This window comes from Danio aesculapii, chromosome 21 (genome assembly GCF_903798145.1).
Source record: "Danio aesculapii chromosome 21, fDanAes4.1, whole genome shotgun sequence".
Classification (NCBI taxonomy): domain Eukaryota; kingdom Metazoa; phylum Chordata; class Actinopteri; order Cypriniformes; family Danionidae; genus Danio; species Danio aesculapii.
This window is the reverse complement of record NC_079455.1, coordinates 33,719,980-33,745,140: the sequence shown is the minus strand read 5'-3', so window position 1 is coordinate 33,745,140 and position 25,161 is coordinate 33,719,980. Positions and strand designations below refer to the sequence as shown.

The 25,161-nt window shown below is 35.0% G+C and overlaps 1 protein-coding gene across 12 annotated transcripts in view; it reads right to left on the bottom strand.

Moving 5' to 3' along the window:
- The window catches only part of cast (calpastatin), a 69,236-nt gene that overhangs the window by 13,030 nt on the left and 31,045 nt on the right, over positions 1 to 25,161 (bottom strand). For 6 of the 12 annotated variants that reach the window (XM_056446982.1, XM_056446983.1, XM_056446981.1 and 3 more), the window contains 15 exons: positions 17,309 to 17,407; positions 16,706 to 16,834; positions 16,313 to 16,417; positions 15,003 to 15,047; positions 14,822 to 14,914; positions 12,563 to 12,643; positions 9,306 to 9,350; positions 7,433 to 7,516; positions 5,883 to 5,960; positions 5,693 to 5,803; positions 4,415 to 4,522; positions 4,125 to 4,241; positions 2,024 to 2,122; positions 1,675 to 1,725; positions 1,394 to 1,450 (listed from right to left, as the gene is read on the bottom strand). In XM_056446982.1, coding sequence (XP_056302957.1) covers positions 1,394 to 1,450; positions 1,675 to 1,725; positions 2,024 to 2,122; positions 4,125 to 4,241; positions 4,415 to 4,522; positions 5,693 to 5,803; positions 5,883 to 5,960; positions 7,433 to 7,516; positions 9,306 to 9,350; positions 12,563 to 12,643; positions 14,822 to 14,914; positions 15,003 to 15,047; positions 16,313 to 16,417; positions 16,706 to 16,834; positions 17,309 to 17,407 — 1,302 coding nt within the window. The remainder of the gene's footprint in view (positions 1 to 1,393; positions 1,451 to 1,674; positions 1,726 to 2,023; positions 2,123 to 4,124; positions 4,242 to 4,414; positions 4,523 to 5,692; positions 5,804 to 5,882; positions 5,961 to 7,432; positions 7,517 to 9,305; positions 9,351 to 12,562; positions 12,644 to 14,821; positions 14,915 to 15,002; positions 15,048 to 16,312; positions 16,418 to 16,705; positions 16,835 to 17,308; positions 17,408 to 25,161) is intronic. The other 6 variants (XM_056446990.1, XM_056446989.1, XM_056446991.1 and 3 more) reach the window with 3 other exon arrangements.

Below are 25,161 nucleotides of genomic sequence, written 5' to 3'. Positions count from 1 at the left end.
AGCCATTATTCAAACATAGTAGTGAATGTAATAGACAAACCAAAATAAAATTGTAAACTTATAGATACCCCAATAAAACATTGCTTTTTACTGGATATTATAGAATTAGCTGATTATTGTTGCACAAATATCAAAAGGACTTGTTGATAAATCAGTGCTTCCCGCAGGTTTGAAATATACTTGCGGTGGTAGTCGGATTTAAACATCTTTTACCCACAGCACATAAATGGTCAACTACATACGACAAAAACAAAAAAAAATATGTGATTTTTAACTATATTTTTATATTTATTATAACACTGTTGTACACCTTTTCTTTTCAATTGGTTAAAGTTATTAAAAAAAGGCTGCTGAAATAAGAAATCCACTATTTCTCTTACTTTTATGCTGTTTAGGAGCCATGTGCACCCACAGACAGGTAAAGGATGCTCTCTCTGTCTCTAAAGTTGCTTTATTGGCATGACATTTACAGTATTGCCAAAGCAATTTTAGATATGTATATAGTATGCAATATATTAACATCATTAAATTAATGAAATATACAGCAAATGAGAAATAAATATCAGAAAAATGAAGAAATATTGACTTTATTGCTAAAAATGATAATAATTACTAGAATAAAAGGTTTACATTTATTAAATAAGGCAAATTAGTTGATTAGCCATTTCTAATGGTGTACAAATATTTTGCAGCCATTATAGATGTAATTTTGTTCTCACCGAGTATATTAAAGTTAGACTGAGTTGTTTATTAAATGATTAATTTGACTAATTTTTTTAAGTTTCTCTCGCGGCTCTGCGTGTGCATTCAGCTGAGAAAAGGAAATGCAAAAACACATACAAATAACGGCAACTTTGGAAACCGAAAGTAAAACCGGAATCCTGGACATTTTAGGAAATTTAGAAACTACAGTCGAACACATTTTGGTGGTAAAGGCGTATCTCTGTGGGTGTGCAGAGCACATGAGATTGTCTGTGTGAGTGACAGATCGCGCACACACAGAACCAGCAGTAGGAAACGTGCACTGGTTAATCGATTGCGAATGTTTGACTTTCTTGGACTGATGCAAAAAAAGTGTAAAAGAATGATAATAATAGTATTATTCATGTGTCACCACCAAATATACTTGGGCAGTCGTTAATATACCTCGGTGGCTCGCCCAAGTAAAGTCTATGTGAGGGAAGCACTGTAAATTATATATGAAACTCTTTGAAGTGATCAAATAAGTACAAGTTTATCACTGTTTACATTGATCATTTAATTTTGTATTTAATTAAATTAGACTTATTTGTATTTCACTACTCAAATAAAAGTTCTCAAAAAAAAAAAAACTCCAATGCATTACAGATGAAAAATATACTTTGTCCACCACTGTTTAAACACTTGTTGGTACCTTAGGAGCAGAATGTGCCGGAGCCACGAAATCACTTGACAGAGCATCAACTCTAGGCTAAAAGGAGATTAGAAAGACAGAAGGCAAGTGAAGTACTTTAATCTGTGCAGGAAACATTAAGGCTACCAAAAGATTTTTAAACCAGCTGGAAATGTCAGGCACTTTTTTAGAAATATGTTGTTGTTGTTTTTTTTTTGCAGAATTACACCTGAATAATTTACAGTAAGCCAATCGTTATAATATACAATCGTTAAAGTAAAAATCCTCAATTACTGTCCTACCTTGGGAACATCTTTGGTCTTCTCAGGAACTGCAGCAGGCTTCTTTGTGTCCTGATTAAAAAAATTTAAGTATACGCACACGTAAACAGTGTGTTTTTGCCTCCTCCAAATATAGGGGTGTTTACATTTTTTTTCATTTCCTGATTTAACAAATTAACAGGTAACCTTTCTAACTGTGTATATACTGTGTATATATATATATATATATATATATATATATATATATATATATATATATATATATATATATATATATATATATATATATATATATATATACACAGTATATTTATCTGATGATTAAATCATCAGATAAATATATATATATATTAGTTTGAAAAAGTACTACCTGTGCAGAAGGAACAGGGGCTTTAACAACAGGTGCAGGTGTAGGGGTCGTGAAATCTCCTGAAAGTATGTCCATCGCATCATCTGTGTTCAGTGAAGGCTGAAAGAGACATCAGCCAATCAGAACACAGTGGGACTGGATAATCAGAGCACAGCATACAGTGACAGTGGCTAATCAGAACACAGCATCCAATGATAGTGGCCAATCAGAACACACCATTAACACGATTACTGATCTCTAAAGAAAAATGACAGCATTTATGAACTAATTTCGAAAGGATCACATGCTTATGATTGCTTGCGGCTGGTCCCACATTATTCAATTTATGATTCACCAATCAGACGATTGCTAAGCCACTATAAATACCCTAAAGTTCCATATCACAGCCATCTTCGTTTTAAAGAATCCCCCCTTCCACCCCTACTCCTCTTCCTTTCCTAGATGGGTGGCACGGTGGCCCAGTGGCACTGTTGCCTCACAACAAGAAGATCACTGGTTCTAGTCCTTACCAAGCCAGAAGACGTTTTTGTGCGTAGTCAACTCAAGTTAATTGACTAATTCAAATAGGCACCATAGACATGCTCCTAGTAAGTAGTTATCTCTTAAGAGCAATCACTATCTGTCATTAGCTACAGCAGAGGAGTTCTTGAGATCTTCCTGAGCTCAAACTCCCCTCTCGCCCTGCAAACGGGAGGAGGCCCCGGGCTCGAGGATCTTATGAGCTCAGGGCTCTCTCCCGGGACAGCATGCTAAACAAGATTTATAATCAATCATCAGATAAGTGTGAACTCTTAAAATGGAAAGGATACTTAACGAACAATAACACGTTTAATTAACCGCCATGTTAGTACGTAAAATGTAAAATCTGATTAAGGTTTTTGACTTGATCTATGATGTTGTTGGTTGTTTTTATTATGTATTGTATTTTTAATGTCTAGTTTTTTTATGTAGTGTTTTAAGTTGTGAGAAAAGCAACTCATAAATAAAATGTATTGTTGTTGTTATTATTATTATCTGACTGGCCACACTATTTAGCACTGCCTTTTTATGCTTAGGAAGTAATAAGAACAATATATGTTTTTAATTAAATATAAATTAAATCACCATTAAATGTAATGCTTTTAAGTGAAGTTCGTTTATAAACTAATTTCGAGAGGATCACGTGCTTATGATTTATCACAGCCAGTCTTGTATTAGCTAATCATGATTTTCCAATCATATGAGTCCTAAGCTACTATAAATAACCATTAGTCCACTATCTTCGTTTGGAAGAAACCCCCCTTCCTCCCCATTCTCCTCATTTACCACAGATCGGGCGGCACGGCGGCCCAGTGGTTAGCACTGTTAGCCCTACAGCAAGAACACCGCCGGCACTGGTCCCGCCAGGCCGGTGGGCGTTTCTGTGAGGAGTTTGTATATTCTCCCAGTGTCCGCGTGGGTTTTCCCCGGGTTCTCCGGTTTCCTCCCTCCATCCAAAGATATACAGTATGCATAACAGACTTAACAATCAAGCTCTCGTCTATATCCTTTTTCTCACTTGTTCCCTTAGCTACTGCAGCCGGGGAGTTCTGAGATCCACCGAGCTCAAGCTCCCCTCTCGCTCTGCGAGAGGGAGCCATCGGCTCGAGGATCGCTTGAGCTCTGAGCTCTCTCCCGGGACAACATGCTAAACAAGCTTTTGACAGATCATCAGCTAAGTGTGAACTCTTGAAACAAATATTGAAGAATTTCACTGTTCAAGAACTGAACTATACAAAATATTTATTCAAAAATAAATGAACTATTTGTGCTTCTTGAAAAAGATGCCTTCAGTTACAGTTTTCCCCTGAATATACCAAGCAGACAGTGATTTTTAGCATTAGATGTTTTATCTACATTTGACCTCTTCAAAAAATTCCCAAGTTTTTTCCAAACCAAATTTGAGACATGATTCAGGATATATTCGCGGTTATTTTCTCATTTCATCATGCTTAGTGGAATGCAACATCTTTAAAACTCAATATCTCAAAACTGCTCAAAATGTAGATTGAATAATACATATGACTCCAAGGTGGAGAAATATGAATTAACACACTCATTTGAATTTTATTGAGTGTCTGACCTCTTTCGCTGGTGGAGGATGTTTCTTGAGATCTTCCTCTTTGAATCGGTATTGTGGTGGAAGTGTGTCATCTCTTTCTCCAACACGAACCCCTTTTTTTGACGTCACATCCTTCTCCTGCTCGAAAGACATTTAGATATTAAAAAAAGCACTCCAAAATGGAGCACTGAGCTCTGTTTCTTATCCAGTGCAAAACCATGCATATGATTAGAAAAATGTATAGGAAACTATCAGTTTTTCAAACAATATAATACGTTTTTTAAGAAGTAGAAGAAAAAACACATCCTTACCTCAACTATTTGCCCAGGTTTGAGTTCTGGTAATTTTTTGGGTGGTTCAGGAGCCCCGAGTGTGTCGCTCAAAGCATCGAGAGCATCCAGCGATATGGAGCTGTCCGACTGGAAGAAAACGTAGGTAAATAAATAACTGAGTGAAAAGAAACCAAATGCAGTTACATTAAAACTTTAATTAGGAAAAACAGGAAAAAGCATTGTTTTTCATGCACCGGCCAATTTTAAGATTTTGCATGGTATTTTTTTTCATCAGCTTAATGTAAAAAACTAAATCCAGAATTCACTTTTAAGTGTTTTATTTGTTGCTTTCTACCAAGTTGTGTCTGTATATTTCAATTACACTACATATTTTTAAAAGCGGTGTCTTAAATTTAAGACAAACTTAAATCTCCACTTCAGCACTACTTGCAAACAACAACCTTCGGCTTTATTCAAATCGGTATTCTGCAGGTTTTTACAGAGGGATATGTTCAAACATACAGTAGCTTGTCTGATTATATACACAACATTTTATTCTACAATAAAAAGAGTACTTATATAATAGCTGTCCATAATCATTCGCAAAATCCCCGTAAAAAACACTTTGACTCTAATATGTAAAAATAAATATTAAACAAAAGATTTTAACCCTGACTTTTTGATTTTTGTGCTAGAAATGTATGCAAATCAGGGCTTATTTCAATAAACATAATGGCTTATATTTAAACATAACATTCATAAAGATGTTACTAAAATGTTATTCTTAAAGGTCTCGTGAAGTGCCTTGAAATGTGCATTTTTTTATTCGATGTTTGACATAAATCTCAACTGAAACGTGAAGATAGGGTGGGACAGAGTAGCCCCTCCTCTTAAAACAACCAATAACTTTTTGTTTCATCACAGCTCTGCTAGTGAGAGTGGTTGAGCTCAAACCCATCCAATGAAAAGCAAATGAAAAGCATCTTGAAGGGGGTGGGGCATGTCAGATACTAGAGAGCATTTGATTGGTCAGAAGATTTGACGAGAAACTGAAGCATGAGGTGACATTAAATAATTGGTAGATTGATTTGTTTAGGCGGAAGTGACAAACTGTTTTAACATTTTAATGTTTATATCTACTAAATGAAAAGTTTATCACTGTTATGGAGCAAACTAGCTTATAGATTTGCTTAAAACTAACATTTTGATACTAACATTAACTTTTTTTATTTTCATTTCACAGGACCTTTAAATGTAATCACTGACTTTAGCCCATTCATCTGCAGTGTCTTGTCTTGAGCTAGGTTTCTGACTTACCTCTGTCTTTGGTTTGGCTGGTTGTGCATGAGTCTCCATTTTGGCTTTCTTGTCTGCCGGTGGAGCGGGTGATTTGGTTACAGCAGCAGCTTGATATGTCCCCGGTTGTTTCTGCTCAAGGAAGGAGAGACATGTTTAGTTTTGATGTTAATGCAAATGTTTTTGTCGATGTCTTTTAAAATGTTTTTACCTGCTGAGATGGTGGAGGGGGAGAAAAGTTAGTGGTGCCCGCCGATTTAACATCCACTGCTCCTATCGTTTCAGTTTTCTGAGAAACAGTGAACAAATGTTAAACAAAGAAACAAAAAACATTTGCATTTAGTCAAGACTGTGAACATACAGAGGAATGGGCTGTTGCCATAGATCATTTATAAGATTATCTAATTATTAAAATGACTTATTTTAATTTCTAAAATAAAAAAAATATATATATAATATATATGAGCAATATCACACTCATAACAGCACTGGTGTGAGGTGATATAATAATATGCATGTGTATAACAAAGAAAATCAAAGACAGAGAGTCTAAAAACCCTTTTGTATGAGGAACTACTTTCTTCCGCCATTCATTCACATCTGCAGCTGATGTCAGAACCGCAGAAACAGCCTCGTGCCAAAGCACGCCTCCCACCAGTGCCAATATACAGCCACATCGCATCGAGTGTGAAATTGCTCATATATATATATATGCACAATTAATATTACACAAATGATGCTAAAATAAAATTGCAAATATAGATAACGCTTTTGATATTACTTTTCAACCTATATTAAAATGCAATAAAGCAAACTAATAATAAAAATATGTAGTATAAAGTATTCAAATGATGGCACTTTATTAATATAATATAATAGCTAAAAAATTATATTTGTCTATTAAAAGAAATATTAAAATGAGCTAAAAATAAAACACTTACCATTAACCGAATGTTTAGTAAACAGACAATATTACTAGCAAATTAAATATTAATAATAATAATAATAATAAGTAAAAAAAAATGTAAAAAAAATTTAATAATTATTTTACCACCACCACCAACAATAATAATATTAACAACAACAATATTACAATAATAATAATAATAATAACAATAATATATAAACAAACTAGGAGTATGTAGAAACAATAAAAATCTATAATTAATTAAAAAAATTCATAGAAATAGAGGTATTTATTTCATCGTCTTTGTACCATCATAAGTACGGTGTATATGTGGCATAAAAATGCCTAACCCCCCTACTTCAAGGGACAGTTCACTCAAAAATCAACACATCCCCACCATTTCCTCTCACTCAAGAGGTTCACAAAAGAAGATATTCTGAAAAATGTTGGGGGGAAAAAGCAGCCACTAGACATCCATAGCAAAAAAAAAAAAAATACAATGGAAGTTGTTCTGTGTTTAGTTTTATCTGTTGTCCAGGGTGTGCAGTCTTTAAATAAGGAGACGGACTAGGAATACCAAACAAAATTCAGTTTTAATCCACAATGTGCTGCCATATTACAGGTTAACCATCACTATCAATCTCCTCTCCTAGTGGTAACTTAGTGTCGCAAATTTTCAGTGCTTACAGTATGTGAATGTTACATAAGTAAATGGCTATTCTCCCCTAAAATCGTTCAGTATATCTTCCTTTGTGTTCAATAAACTGAAACAGTTCTGGGGGATATGTAAATTACAGAAATGTCATTTTTTTCTCTTTAAGAAAACAGTTAAGAAGCTCAGAATGAACACTCACCACGTCTGTCTTCTTAGGAGCAGCTTGAGCTGGAGACACAAACGTAGAGGAGAGGGATTCCAGTGCATCATTTGTGCTTATGGGCTTTGGGAAAACACCAAACAATCACACATTAATACAAGACTATATAATTGAAGGCCATCTAATGATGTAATTCTAGAAATGGCCGTTAGAGAGCGCTACAGACTCAAGCTTAGCTCAGTGTCTAATACGAAACAGCACAAGCCGTGCAAGGAAAAGTACAGACACACCCGCTGCATACCGAGAGATATCAACATTAACAACACACTTATAACTTAAATAACAAACACCAGATGAATAATCAAAGTTCGCTATGACCAGTCAGGCCAAAACAATCGGAAATACTGCAGAAAATGATGAGGCAGTGCTGATAATACTCAGAACTAAATATTGGGTGTACACAGATTTACACACAGAAGTAGTAAAATACAGCACAGGTTATGTGTGTGTGTGTGTGTGTGTGTGTGTGTGTGTGTGTGTGTGTGCGCGTGTGCGTGTGCGTGTGTGTGTGCTGATTACGCAACAATTCGTTGTCAATGTGAATGACTGATGCATTTGTGTTTGCTTCTGTTTGCTAGCCAACACCCTTAATGCAAGCTAAATATTTGGCGTTGAAATGGAAATGATAAAAAGAGAGAAGCTGTCAGTGAGACAGGAAATATAATGGAAATATACATGGATGATGAATATTAGTGATATGAGCCATAACAGCAAGATATGAATACAATTATTGTAAAATATGGGCCTCCTTTACTGTTTTTAAGCAGTAATTATGACTAGCCATAAGCTAAAGTTATTTAACTAATTTGAAAAGTATAGGAAAATGCATGTTATACGAGTTATAGTTTGAGTAAAATATATTTGTTTTATTCTGTAAACCACTGATGACTTCTGAATCTAAAATGTAAATGTTGTCAAAAATGTGCCATGTTCACACTAGTGTTTTAAGAAATAAATATTGTGGAATAACCAAGATTTCCTAATTGACGTGTATTATTGCCAGTTCATATTCATCTGCAGTGTATAGTGCATAGAAAAATACATTAAAAAGCATAACACTTATAATGTAACACTAATTTTGATTTATTTGGTCTTTTAAATGTGTGCCAAAGTATGTACCAAGCAGACAGAAAGAAATAAAATTATACTTATTTATATATAAAGTATCGTTACTTGCCTAAAATGTAGTGCAAGTAGAGTAAAAGTATCTGCTGTAAATAGCACTCAAAGTAGGAGTAAAATGTAGGCCTTTCAAAAGTACTCAAGAGTAGTGAGTAGATCATCATACAGTCGACATCTGCCATCTTCTCATCAGTGACACGCAGTCTTAACAGTCTCTGGGTCATTGCGTGTAAAGTATCTTCTTGGAGACTTAATACTTCTAACTGTTTGCTGCATGTCTTAAGTATGATGTGATTTACTTTCTATGTGCGATTTGATTGGACAGGAATCACAGGACTGATTTTTCTAATCCCATAGACAGGAAATAATAAAGTAGTGACTGCAGTTTGAAGGAAAATAGTGAAGCAAAAGTACCGATGATGCACTAAAAATGTACTGGGATGTAAAAGTACACAATTTTAAAAACTACTTAGTAAATTACAATTCCTGAGAAAAAATGACTTGCAGTAATTTGAGTATTTGTAATCTGTTACTTTACACCACTGATACACGGTAATAAGACCAAATTAATTAAAATTAAACAAAGTGTTATGATTTTTTTATGTTTTTTTCAATGCACAATAATATGAAAACTATACACAGCAGATGATTATAAACTGGAAGAATGGGAGTCACATGATTAGGAAAAAAGAGCTAAAAACAATAACACAAGCCTCCACAGATCTCTTACCTTGGGAACTTCTTTAGGCTTCTCAGGAACTCCATGCTTCTTTTCCTGAACAGACAAGTTAACAGTGGTTATACTCAAAGCTTAATAAAATACAGTACTGACTAAAAACCTGCTCTTCTGAAAACAATCACTCAGGAATAATAAGAATAATGTTAAAAATCTTAGGGTGTGTTCACATTTGTGATTTGATTACTGGATCTGGACCAAAAATAAAATGCTGCATTTAGTCGCTTAATGTTCACATTAGCCTGGTTTCCATCTTAACATGAAGCAAATATTTTCAAAGTTCACATAAAATAAAGAAAAAAATCCAAAATGTGAATTAAGGCTGATTTATACTTCTGCGTCCAGCGCACACGTATGGTCCGGCGCAGCCTTCGCGCAGTCGCATAGCCCTCACTGTGGCTGACACTAATGCTGACACGTCGAACTACACGTGTAACTACAAAAAATTTAACTACACGTCGCAACGATGCATATCGCAAGCTCTGTGATTGGTCGGCTCGGTACTGTACACTGAAAAAAAATTCAAAGATGATTCCTTGGATTTACTCAATTTTTTTACGTTAAGTGATTGTAAACAATTTATTTGGGCTGAATTTAAACAAACTAATTAAGTTGAACATTATTAAATTTTATTTGTTTTGTTTAAATTCAACACAAATAAATTGTTTGCAACAGTTTTGCATGCAACACTTTTTTCAGCGTAAGCCGCGAGCCTGATAGAGCGATTTGCTTACAAGTGTCGAGTCCTGTAGAGGAGCTCCAGATGGAAACTTTTGTTTTGTGTTTACCTTATGATTAAAGTTGATGCACATCTGCCAGTTCCCGCCTCTGATTGAGCGAGTTTTAGCTACTTGTAGCATTCAGAAAAAACAAAACACCCACAAAGAAATTTGACACAGAAAAACATAAAAGCCTGCTGCCAGCTAGCGTTCGGAAGTGTTATTGCAGAGCAACACAAACAGCATGCAGAAGTATAAATAAATTGCTACGTGCAGGGCAGGCGCCGTGGGTCACATCGACCACTCAACGCAAAAGTATAAACCAGCCTTTAGATGCTTTTCCATAAAGCTGTTAGAGTGGCTCACTGTTGTATTGGTAACCTAGCAACCAACAGTAAACAAGGCAAGCATAATGGAGTGTCTCCATATTTGTCTCCATCTCACAACATTAGCATTAACTCTTTTTCACACAAGTCTAAAACCACCTCAAGTGAGTGTAAAACCTTTTTTTGTGAATTAAGGAGTTTTTTCTTCTAAATTTAGCATTTCCATCACTCGTTTCTCTTGCTATACTTCAAAACGTGCTGTTTAGAGACTGTCCTAAAGGATACAAAGAAGCAAACAAAAACACAAACAGATTTTATGATTTTCATTCAAAATAATGCTGTGTGTTGGGCTAAAGGTGTTTAGTGTATGTATGTGTACATAATATTTGTATTAAAGAAATGTTTCGACTCATTCATTCATTCATTTATTTTCCTTCGACTTAGTCCCTTATTTATCAGGGGTCGCCACAGTGGAATGAACCGCCAGCATATCCAGCATATGTTTTACACAGCGAATGCCATTCCAGCTGCAACCCAGTACTGGGAAACACCCATACATTCTCAAATTCAGACACATACACTACAGCCAATTTAGTTTATTCAATTCATCTATAGCGCATGTCTTTGGGCTGTGGGGAAACCCAACACGGGGAGAACATGCAAACTCCACACAGAAATGCTAACTGACCCAGCCAGGACTTGAACCAGTGACCTTGTTGTGAGGTGGCAGTGCTAACCACTAAGCCACCATGCAGCCATGTTTCGACTCCTTTACACATTTTAAAACCTTCCCCAATTAAAAAAAGGACCCGTTTTTGACATCGATATTGATCTGTGATGGGCAACATCATGACAATGACGAGAAAAACCAGTTGTGCTTGTGCATTCTGTCCTATTGTGATGCCATGTACTGTTTTTTGTTTATTTAGATGTCAGTTGTCTGTGTAGCATTTCATATTTCAGTCAAATTACACTAGAATTAATTCAAGTTTCTTCATCTGCATATTGTCGCAGTGTTCACATTGTATTAGAAGAAATGAAAGAACAAAACAAACTGCACCAGAGTTTGTTTTATTTAAACCAAACCTGTCAAGTGTGAACACCCCCTCAATGACTTTCACACACTAATGATATTCAATAAAAATCTAGTTTTTAATATTATTTGAGGTATTTTAGACCAGTGTTTCTCAACCACGTTCCTGGAGGACCATCAGCTCTGCATGTTTTCCATGTCTCCTTAACCAAACACACCTGATTCAGATCATCAGATCATTAGCAGAGACCTGTAAGGAGTGTGGCAGACAAAGGAGACATCCAAACCATGCACGGTTGGTGGTCCTCCAGGAACGTGGTTGAGAAATACTGTTGTAGACAACAACAAAAACAAAACAGGAATGTTGGGAAAGAGTAGAAATTAATTTTAAAGGACATTTCATCCCAAAATATAACACTGTTCTGTGTGAGTTTCTTTTATAACACAAAAGTAGTTATTCTGAAGAAAGCTGAAAACCTGTAACCATTGACTTCTATTGTAGGAAAAAAAAATAGATAAAAATCGATGGTTACCGGTTTTCAGCTTTCTTCAAAATATCCTCATTAGGGCTCTTTAGACATTAGTTTTTAGAGGATCATTCATTCATTCATTCATTTTCCTTCGGCTTAGTCCCTTATTTATCAGGGGTTGCCACTGTGGAATGAACCGCCTTTTAGAGGATCATTCATTCATTTATTCATTTTCTTTTCGGCTTAGTCACTTTATTAATCAGGGGTCGCCACAGCAGAATGAACCACCAACTTATCCAGCATATGTTTTTACGCAGCGGATGCCCTTCTAGCCACAACCCAGTCTTGGGAAACATCCATACACTCTCACATTCACACTCATACACTACAGAAACAAAAAGATTTAGCTTATTTTAGAGGATCAGTTCACCCAAAAATATAATACTATATGTTAACAGTGCACATATCCTTACTGTGACTATATTTATTGCTGTTATGTGCCTTTATGTCCATTTTAAATATTAAAGCATCAGTCACTTAATTCTAGCTGCAAGAAAAAAATGTGTATTTATCAATAATCCTCTTTTTGTTTTTCATGCATTCATGCAACTAAACTCTGTTTTTGGTTGACCTCTTCCTTTAACTACTTGCTGGATGAAAGAAAAAAGGCAAAGGTTGAGAATATGTATGATCTCCAACTGACCAGGTCTTCTTTTCTGTATCCGGGCGGCAGCGTGTCATCTCGCTCACCACACAAAACGCCCTTCTCTGATGTCAATTTGGGCTGAGACATGCATTGCAATCCATTAGAAAACACACATAGCAAAAAACAATCAGAATGCACATGCTAAAACTATTTCTCAAAAGTCGGCATGAAAAGGAAATCATGATAATATTTATATAGTGATGTATATTTGAGTGAAAAGGCTTCTTGGACAAGAAAAAAGGGTAACACTTTAGGTCACAATTCACGGTATTAACAAACCATTAACCAACACTACTAGCTTAATTAACTTCTAATTATCTGTGTATTAATAGTTAATAAGGTAAATGTTGGGTTAAGGTTTTGGATAGGATTAGGAATGCAGAATAAGATCATACTTTATAACTACTAATGAACAGTTAATATCATAATAACAGGCAGGTAATAAGCCAGTAGTTAATAACATGAATTGTGACAGTGTTACTGAAAAAAGTACTGTAGGGAGGAACTTAATTTTGAGCATTGGGAATTGATTGGACGGTTTGAGAAATGATTCTGGTTAGCGCTGTACATGATGATATATCACATGGATATATAATTCCTGATATCCATTGTTCATTTCATATTGTCGCAAAATACATTGCTTACTATAATACATTATTTTCTTATGTGAATGAATGCAATCTTACCACCACAAAAAAAGTGAATAATAGCATGGTGAGATGGTCACAAGCTTGATAGAACATTGTTTACATAAAACATTTTACCAAAACAAACAGTCTTTTCAGTGGATTAACTTGCATGGATTAATTGTTCACTTTAAAGGGATATTTCACCCCAAAATTAAAAATGTACTTACCCACAAGTAGTTTAAAACATTTATTAGTTTCTTTATTATATTAAACACAAAAGAGGTCATTTAGAGGAAAGCTAAAAACCTGTAACCATTGACTTCCTTAGTAGGAAAAACAAATACTATGGAAGTGGATGGTTATCGGTTTTCAGCTATCTTTAGAATATCCCATTGGTGATCAACAGAAGAAATAAACTCAAACAGGTTAGGATCAAGTGAAAGGGGAGTAAATGATGACAAAATTGTAATTTTTGGGTGAACTAGCCCTGACGTTTGCAGTTTGTTCAAACTACTAAAATGAGATAAAACGCAATTCTTAATTTTCTTTGCGACAACTAAATTGTTTTATGTTCAATGAACTTAAATTTGTAAAAACTAATAAGCTAACTTAACTGGCAAAACTGGCAAAAATTAGCAATGTCTTTTTGATAATTAAATACAGACTTTAATATTTATTTTTATGAATAATCAAACATTTGCCAGAATTTCTAAATAAAGTGTGAAAAATAGTCAGATATGAGTGAGTACGCTTTGGGTTTACACTCGAAAATGTAATAATAAATGGTCTTTTCCATGTGGTCAATACATATAAACTATTAATTAATTAAATTTGCAGAAAAACTATTATATTGTGATGTATTTCATTATCACAATATGAGATTACTTGAGGGGGACCTATTATGACCCTTTTTACAAGATGTAAAATAAGTCTTTGCTGTCTCTAGATTGTGTATGTGAAGTTTCAGCTCAACATACCAGAATATATAATGTTAAATATTTATTTTCTAATTGTGCCATTTTGGTGACTGTCGCTTTAAATTCAAATGATTGTGCTCTTTTCAAAAGAGGGCAGAGCTACAAATGCCTGTGTGTCAGCATAGTGACAGATTCAAACCAAGACTAATGTCCTATGCTAATGAGGGAGAGATCGTCATTAATGGGCGGGCCTTCCCCCTCTGATAACATGTACAAAGGGAGAATGTCAATCAAAGTGATTCTGAAGACTGTTTTTTTAGGTTTGATTTAAAAAAAATAAATGTAATATTTTTTTTACCATTAAAGCTGACTATATTCACAGACTGTTTCCACACGACCGTGTTTGAACTCCTTCTAAAAGTGATTTTTGCATAATAGATTCCCTTTAAATCATGATGTGAGATTTTTTAGCCCTATTTTTGGTGGATCACATGTGATTAACCGGTTCAGCTCTATCAGTAAACTCAGGGAAAATTCCTTAAGTTTCCTCAATAGATGAGAAGCTATTTGGATTACTGCTTACCCTGGCATTTTATATTTATTTAGGCAAAATTGCAGTCTGTATAAAATAAGAATTGTCCATTTTGATTTCATGCCGACTTTTAAGTTTTGAATACATATTTAATTAAATATCTACACCCTTGTTTTACCTCTTTGATCTCAGGTCCAGTGTAGTGGACTTTGGGAGCCAAAGGTTGTGATGATGGTAATGTGCCAGACAGGGCATCAAATGGATCGTCAACCTACACATACATAAAAGAAAACTCTGTGAATACACAAATCTGATAACCACACACCAGAAACCACAAAGAGAAAAGCTGGTAAACTCACATCTGTACTGACTTTTGCTGCTGAAGGACCCACTTCAACCTGCACCTGCAGCAACAACAAAAGGACTTTTATTATGTACACATGCAGACACACGTGGACTGGCTAGCATACTGAAACATTCCCAGACAGCACACATTTTTTCTTCAAGTCAAATGTTTTAAATAAATTGACAAGACATGAATGTAAGCTGTTGTATTAAATCTGAATTTTTTAAAAATGATTTATGTCTTTTAGATGTTTATGGATATAGTTGGCCTGAGCGGATGACCATAATGTGACAGCTCTGGTGTGATATACAGTGCCTACAAGACTACAAGTTGCCACAAAAATTAAAAATGCTAAAAAAGCTAAATGAATAAATAATAAATGTTACAAGTTAAAAATACACTTTTCCTTACACTGATATCCATAAACATTTTGAAGAAAACGAAAAGGAAAAGTAAAATACAACTGAATAAATAATAAAATTGAAACAACCAGTACTAATTTACTAAAAGATACACTTTCCCTTACACTTATTCATACACATTTTGAATAGAAAAATAAATGAATAAAATCCATGAAAATATCCAAAGGAAAAACACACAATAAATATATTTTTAAATTCAGTGTTAATAACTTTTTTAAAGTCTTACAGATGCCTATTCGCAGTTTAAAATTTTAGGTTCTTTTTCTGTCAGTTAGAAGAACACTATATGATGATACAAAAATGTTAAACATTCAAATCCTGAAAACCCCTAATTTTTTTAATCGATGTTTCAATAAAAACATGAGCACCGATAACAATCAATGTACTGTTATACTCTGAAATGCATTAACATAACTTTACGCATGGAGCTGAACTTTGTTAATTCAATTCAATTCAATTCAATTCAATTCACCTTTATTTGTATGGCACTTATACAATGTAGATTGTGTCAAAGCAGCTTCACATAAAAGGTCATAGTAAATAGGAACAGTGTAGTTCAGTTTGTAGTGTTTAAGTTAAGTTCAGTTTAGCTCAGTTCAGTGTGGTTTAATAATCACTACTGAGAGTCCAAATACTGAAGAGCAAATCCAACGATGCGCAGCTCTACAGATAATAGCTGTTCAATCATTAAGCTGTTCAATCAATAGCTGTTCAATCATTAAGAAACTATGAAAGCCCTTTTAAAAGACATTAAAATCCCATTATAAAAGCTTGAGTGCATCTTCAAGCACAACTCTCACTTTTGCACATTCACTTTATGACAATATAGGGTTAAAACATTAATGCTAACAGAACTTTTATCCACTCCCATCCTGACGATCCTTTGTTACTCTATTAATACCTTTTGAGCACTTGTCTGTTTTTGGGCACCAACTGGGCCTGAGGGCTTCCCAGCAGCCGGATCCACCTTGGCAGGTCCCGGTTTGGATGAAGAAGTGGTAGTGCTCTATCAAAAGCCACATATTTGAGCATTAACACCAACTTTCATTGAAGTTCACAAGCGAAATTGAGCAGCCAAAAGCAGAACCAGTGAGCGAAGAGAATCGGAAGTCCTGATGAACGTCATGAAGATGCTAGTCAAAGAGTGAGAATGCTAAAGAGGGACTATCCATCCAAAGATAATTCATGGAGAAAACGGAATTGCATTGCAGAAAGTCATCATAAAATGTCGATGAAGTCTCATTTGCAGCAGAATAAGGAGAAAGTAAAAAATCCATTGGTGACATTAGTGTACCTGAGGCGTATCTTTCACAGGATCTGCTGGTTTTACTCCTGCTCCACCTGTTGTACCAGCAACTCCAGTCCCAGAGCTCACAGCTGGGACTTTAGCAGAAGATGCAGGTGCTGATTTAGAGTCTGTGGCCTGCGATCAGTATGCATGAGTGAGACCGAAATACAGCGCATACTCGAGAAACACTTTAAACATAAAGATAAAGTGAGAAATAGTACCAAATGAAGATGGTATGCGGATGGTTTGGTTTCAAGTTTAGTTTCAAAATGGCAGAAGAATGAGTTCGCATTTCCTGAGGCAGCACCGAAATGTCATGAATGTGGTCAGAGTTTGAGAGAGACCCAAATAACAGACACCCAGAAAACTCCGGAAAACAGAGACGTTTGTTCTTACAGATGTTTTCCAGATGTTACGAAAAACAAAAGACAACCCCCAAAGTGTTGTGTTTTGTTAGTGTTCACCAAAAAATGTTAACCAAGAATGAAAGCAGGATTGGTTAAGATAGACAGGCGAAAAAGTAGGGTGGTGTGGCTGTGATGAAAACCAGCGTGAGGAAGATGTAAAGAAGCCCATACGCGATAAATCCTGTAGACGGATGGTGTCTACCTGAGGTTTGACTTGAGAAGATCCTTTCTGGGTGGTTGCAGGATCTCCAGCGCCAGGTTTGAGAGTCGCAGCTGCTGTAGACGATTGCGTAGCTCCTTTCTACAATGCAGACGTGAACATGTCATATTCTAAACACATTATTTTGGGCCTGAGACTGCTTTTTAATGATAGAGACAGTAGAGATGGGAAAGTATCGGTAAGAGAGAAAAGCCAAGATATTAGGACTGAGTACATAGTAAAGTTGGTAGATCATTTTTGATGTTGGTCTAGCCTGTTAGTTTGAAATGGTCAAAGTAAAGTTAAACCGATGACAAAATGCACTGCTAGCATGTTTCAAATGTGTTTTAATACATCAGTAGGCATGACAACCCATTGCTCGAATGTTTTAGCTAATAACAAAAAACTATTCCAGCACTTTAACAGGCTACTAACATATTTTAGCATGTAGCTAGCATGATTATACCCACTGTTAACCTGTAACACACCATTAGAATGTTTCTAGGATTATTATCAGAACTAAAAGGTAACAGTTGATTGCTAGCTTGTTTCTAACATGAAGAGTTAACACTGCGAACATGTTTAGCATGTCGCTAACATAATTTTGCTCACTACTAACATTAATCACATTGATAGCATGTTTCAAATGTGTTTTAATACATCAGTAGGCATGACAACACATTGCTAGAATGTTTTAGCTAATAACAAAAAACTTTTTTCAGCACTTTAACAGGCTGCTAACATATTTTAGCATGTAGCTAGCATGATTATGCCCACTGTTAACATGTAACACACCACTAGAATGTTTCTAGGTTTATTTAACAGAACTAAACGGTACCAGTTGATTGCTAGCTTGTTTCTAACATGAAGAGGTAACACTGCTAACATGTTTAGCATATTGCTAACATACTTTTGCTCACTACTAACATTAATCACATTGATAGCACGTTTCAAATGTGTTTTAATACATCAATAGGCATGACAACACATTGCTAGAATGTTTTAGCTAATAACAAAAAACTAGTCCAGCACTTTAACAGGCTGCTAACATATTTTAGCATGTAGCTAGTATGATTATGCCCACTGTTAACATGTAACACACCACTAGAATGTTTCTAGGATTATTTAACAGAACTAAAACGTAACAGTTGATTGCTAGCTTGTTTCTAACATGAAGAGTTGGACACTGCTAACATGTTTAGCATGTCGCCAACATAATTTTGCTCACTATTAACATTAAATCACATTGATAGCATGTTTCAAATGTGTTTTAATACATCAGTAGGCATGAAAACACAATGCTGGATTTTTTTGCCAATAACAAAAATGTTTCTAGCACTTTAACACACCGCTAACATATTTTAGCATGTTGCTAGCATGATTTTGCCCACTGTTAACATGTAAAACACTGACAGAATGTTTCTAAGATTATTTAACACAACTAGAATGTAACAGTTATTGCTAGCTTGTTTCTAACATAAGAAGTTAACACTGCTAATGTTTAGCATGTCGCTAACATGATTTTGCACCCTGGTAACATTAATCACATTGATTGTATGTTTCAAATGTGTTTAAATACATCAGTAGGCATGACATTGCTAGAATGTTTTAGCCAATAAAAAAAAATTCTAGCACTTTAACACACTGCTAACATATTTTAGCAGGTTGCTAGCATGACTTTGGGATTATTTAACCCAACTAGAATGTAACAGTTATTGCTAGCTTGTTTCTAACATAAGAAGTTAACACTGCTAATGTTTAGCATGTCGCTAACATGATTTTGCACACTGGTAACATTAATCACATTGATAGCATGTTTCAAATGTGTTTTAATACATCAGTAGGCATGACAACACATTGCTAGAATGTTTTAGCCAATAACAAAAATGTTTCTAGCACTTTAACACACCACTAACATATTTTAGTGTGTTGCTAGCATGATTATGCCCACTGATAACATGTAACACGCTGATAGACTGTTTTGGGGATTATTACACACATCTAGAACGTAACAGTTGATTGCTAGCTTGTTTCTAACATGAAAAATGAACACTGCAAATATTTTTAACATGTCGCTGACATGATTTTGCATCGGCAACATTAATCACATTGATAGCACATATAACATACTCAGTGCTAGCATGGCTTTCACATACATACCATGATTAACAATGGAAGTGTGATTAAACACACTGATATAATGCTTCAATAAATTAGCATGTTTTGAACATGAATTAACACACTGCTAAATGTATTTCATTTTATATCTAGCATGATAATAAAATAGAAATGGTTTAGCACATTGCTAACATTTTTAGCATGTTTGCATGATGTTTCCCTCTGTTAACAGGTTTTACTACACTGATGGGATGTTTAGCAAACACACAACAACATTAAAGTTGATTCCTTGTTTCTAACATGAGTTAACGTTGCCAACGTTTTAACATCTTGCTAACATGATGTGCACACTGCCCATGTTTTATTTTTAAAGCTAGAATCATTCTAACAAAGTTTAACAATGCTAATGTTCATCATGTCGCTAATCATCATGTCGCTAGCATGATTTGCTCACTGTTAGCATGTTTTAACACACTGATAGGAATTTTCTAGCATTATTAAATCACAAAACTAGAACATAACAGTCAATTGCTAGCTTCTTTATAATGCAAGAATGTTAATATGTTTTAACATACTAACATGATGTGCACATTGCTTATGTTTATTATATAGCTAGCAGGATTCAAACATGACTAACACTGCACATATGTTTAGCATGTCGCTAGCATGCTTTTGCACACTCTGAACATTATTTAACAGTGTTAGCATGACTTTTCACCAACATAGCCTGATTTAACACTGCTAGCATGGTACTGCCATTGAAATAACTTACTGCTGACATGTTTTAGATACATTTCTAAAACTAGAACATTACTAGCATGCATTAACATACTGCAAACAAGCCTTAATGTTTTGCAGTCATATTCCTAATATGATTCAGCACATTGACTCAAGACCGACAGATAGACAGAAAGATTTAGTGAGATCTGAAACTGCTTCCGGCATCATCTTAATGGTAACAAGATGGCATGAACTAACTTTCAATGAGGGGGTTTTGGGAGAGAACATGCATTGAACAATTAAACACAGCAGTTGCAAGCAAATGAAAAGCAAACTCCAGCTCCAGTAACAGATTCAGGAAAGTGAGTCATAGGGCTCTCGTGGGAGACACCATGTCCTGCCACAACCAAATATCCCATGCTGAAACATGATCGTCCACAGGCAACAGAAAAACCCTCAGAAACATGTCTGATAACAACCAAATAGTCTCAAAAAGCTGCTAACAAAGTTTTCTAAGAGTCTGTATGAGTGAAGGAGAAGTACATAAAGGCGTCTTTGTATTCGTATCTCGTCTTTTCTGTGGTTATTTTGGTCCTCCAGTAGCTTTTATTGATGGTGCTTGTTAAACCAAGTGCATAGCAACCTACAAGCACCCACCCACAAATATTGTGAAAGCGACTTTTATACAAGCAAGCAACCTTCAGTTTTTACTTTAAAAAAACATGTTAAGTTTGTAAACTGAGTTTTTCTACCGACTTTTTTCCGTTTTCACGTTTCTCCCACCTTTAGGCCAATCATTTTGAAGCAATAAGGGGGAAGTAATATATTATATATACACATACATACACACATACACTCACCGGCCACTTTATTAGGTACTAGTACTGTGTTGGACCCCCTTTTGCCTTCAGAACTGCCTTAATCCTTTGTGGCATAGATTCAAGTGTAGTGATAATTGGATATATCACAAATATCAGAGATGAAAAGTAATGAAGTAAAAATACTTTGTTACTGTACTTAAGTAGATTTTTCTGCTATCGGTACTTCACTATTTATTTTTTCTGACAACTTTTTACTTGTACTCCTAACATTTTTACACAAATATCTGTACTTTCTACTCCTTACATTTTTAAATCAGGCTTGTTACTTTCGTTTTCATGTGTTTGGTGGTGCGATCTATATTATTTATTGTCATTGCACAATTTGAACACCTTTTTATTAATTAATTTTTTTTTTAATCAAAGGAAAAAAACTGAAATATGTTTTGGAGAACATTAAGTGTTAAGTTTAAGACAGTTATTAGGCCTTTTTATAAAAAGGCAGCCTACAGAATTACTTTTTAGAGTATATGAACCAGTATGGCAGTTTTTATTTTTACAGCCTTATTGTTAAGTTTTGTGTCCAGGTGATGATATACAGTATAGGGCAACTTTTTGAGCAGTGTTGTTAGACAATATTTCAACGTTTACATTTTAAACATGAGTATCTGTACATCTACTTGAGTAAAGGATATGTGTACTTTTGCCATCTGTAACAAATATTAACATCAATATTTTGGTATTGATATTAATATTGATATTTTAGCCTCTTGTAGGGCACAAAATAATGCAGTAATAACAGATAAATAACTCCTTTTAAACAGTTCACCCGACAGCTTTGACTGTCAAAATAATTAGCAATAAAATATTTTAACAAAGTAAAGCAGGGTTTCTGCAGGTTTCATCGAGAAATTTAAGACCTTTTAAGACACTTAAGACCACTATGAATGAGATTTTAGACTTATACGGGGTTAAACACTAAGGATTTTTGTAATGGCCTGGTTGGACCAATGGAATTGGAAAAAAACAAATGTAGTTATTTCTTTATCACATATTTTAATGTGTCAAAACAAGAAAACTCAAGTTGACTTTTTTCAACAATGTTTCATTCTTTTTTTAATTACATGTTTTACATTGTTAAAAATATATTTAAAATGAAGAAAACTACACAAATAAATCAAAAATATATATATTTGTTATTTATTTGTTATTTAGGTGCAAATGAATTGAGTATGACTGCTATTCAACCTAATGCGAATCGGTTACAAAGCCTAAAGTTTCATGCCTATAAATATTATGTCCACTCACTTTCTTCTGTAAATAGTTTTCGTGTAAAAAGAAGATTATGAAAAGGAATATATTGCTGTTATTATCACGACAAATTGGTTTATTGTTTTTAGTTTTCTTTTCCTGATTAGGGAATTTAATTCAACAAATCTGCTGTAAAATGTCTAAAAAACGTATAAATTATTTAGACAGATTGCTGGTGATTAGGTGTCAGCCTGATTGGGTCACTTTACTTTGACAACTTTTAAAATTAAGTCCGGTTTAAAATGATTTAAGACCTACAACACAATAATTCTGTAAATGTAAGACTTTTTAAGAGTTTTTAAGACCCCGTGGACACGCTGTAAAGGTGTTTATTATCTGGCCAAATCTGAAGGATAATGAGATCGTCTGACTTGTAGAGCCTTTTACTGTATTATCAACACAAGGAAGACACAACTGTAATAAATGTGTATTTATTAACAAAAGAATAAACCAGGGTAACTAAAATTACTAAATGTAAAATAAATGAAGTGCATAGGCGAGTCATGAAGGTGATTAAGTTAAGGATTGTGATTATTAACTCTGTTATCTTTTCTAAAGACTAGCTAGAGCCTGATAAGGTAAACCTTATTCTAAAATAAAGAACGGAGGAATTTTTTTGTTATTAATGAATATCAGTTATAAACATCTAATTAATTTGAATATCTTATACAAACACACTATGCCAAGGTCTATCTTAGAGGGTTGGAAAGTGATATATTTATGCTTCTGCCGTTGATGCAGTGATTGGAAGAAGCTGGATCGTTTTGCAGGTCTTGAGCCATGGAACGAGCAGACTTGGCTCTGTTGAGCTTTGAGAAGAAATCTGAAGATTCTGGAACACACAGAACTGGAGATTTCTGGAGATAATAGTTCTTTAACCTTGAAGGTAGACTAGCTGTAGCTGATACGTCAGCTTGTATTTTGTTTATTGTTTTGTATTTCATTATTTGAATATGTATTGGTTTGTTTATGTTATAAAATTCCTTGTTTCTGGTTGGCTTGAGTCGGTGGTCACATGATCTTTCATGATTTGATTTAACCGGTGAGAGTTTGTATACATGGAAGTGAGATCTCAACACAGGCACCTGTGAAATGCTCCTGCTTATTCTACAGCTGGTTATCAGGCCAACACGGTAAACTACACATTATTGTTTATTATTTGTTTGTGTAAAACATTCGCTTTTTTTTTTTTTTTTTTTTTTAAGTTTTCACAGTGTTCAATATACTAAACATCTGGACATCAATATTTGGGAAGCGTGGACTGTTTTTATAACCGGCGGGTAGCTACAGTAGAGTTCCTGGAAATCTGGGACACGCAGATTTCTGGAGGTAGTAGTCCTGAAGCGGTGGTTAAAGATGCCTTCGGAAAGCCACTGTGAATCCAAGGACCAAATCTTTGCTGGAACACGCAGCAAAGTTCTGAAGTCTTTGAGCAATTCAGTTAGCCTTGTGTTGCACCACCACACACAATGTATCACCACCAGATGTGTTAAGCTCTTCCTTCTTTTACCAACACACTTTCTGATACCACCTCTCTTCCTTCTTAATACCACTTGTGTATAACACCACTTCTCTTCCTGATACCACCACACTTCTTCCTCTTCTTTGAGAAAATGTTTTAATCCTTTCTCTAGAAGATGGGATTAAAAAGAAGCATTGTGATTGGATGATCCTGTGAGTTGGTCACTGGAAGGTGTCATCCATAGTGTGACTGTAGTTTACAGTTAAACTGTTATTATATTTCAATATTTCCCTATCCATAATCCACTTTCCAAACCACATAAAATTTTCCCAATGTATTGTTTCCAATATAGAGAGTCTAAACATAATTATGTAATCTTGATCTTTACCTAAGCTTTCATATAAAAGCATTAATGAGCAAAGTTTTATACACTGGAGTATTTCAAGCAGTGCATATTAAACATATACATGATCATTTGAATCTACAGGTATATGAAGTGAAATATTCCATTTGTGTCTCTTTTGTGAGATGGAAGATTGTGATCCATGTGTACTCGCACTATGTACAGTTGCCTTGAACCAGGCCGAAGCACACTTGCCCCCCTCCTGTCTCCACCGACGGCCGCACTCACATTGCATTCACGCATGCTTATGTCATCGATGATGCGCTGTTCAGTAAGTGATCTCGCTCAGCACAGTGCAATTTCATTATATTGTTTTAGTTGTTTGGGATGCAGTGACATGCAGCCAAATATTTACAGATTACAGATCAGCCACTTTTGACTCCCATAAACAGTCATAAAGTCCTCGTGCTGCAGGTATTAGGAGGTTAGCTAAAGGTGCAGTTGTTGTACAGTGAGAGGTTTGTGTCTTTAATAATCTACGACAGTTTGCGTTCATTGAACAGTAAGAATGATTAATAAACACATATGAAACAGTCCCTTAAAAGTCACCTCTCGTCCTCAGTTTCAGGCTCAAAGGACGGATGGTCACAGTCTCAATTGCCACTTTTCTGATAAGCTTAACAAAAGAGCCAGAGTTAAGTGCTAACTCTGCAGAATTTGTTCATATTGGAAATTAATTTCCACAAGTTAACGCTGATCACTACACATGGTGCTGGAAATATTCCTCAGAGATTTTGGTCCATATTGACATGATGGCATCACGCAGTTGCTGCAGATTTGTCTGTTGCACATTCATAATGTGAATTTCACACCACATCCCAAAGGTGCTCTATTGGATTGAGTTCTGGTGACTGTGGAGGCCATTTGAGAACAGTTAACTCATTGCTCACTAGATATTTTCTCTTTCTGACCATTCTCTGTAAACCCTAGAGATGGATAAAAATCCCAGTAGATCAGCAGTTTCTGAAATACTCAGACCAGCCCGTCTAACACCAACAACCATGCCACGTTCAAAGTCACTTAT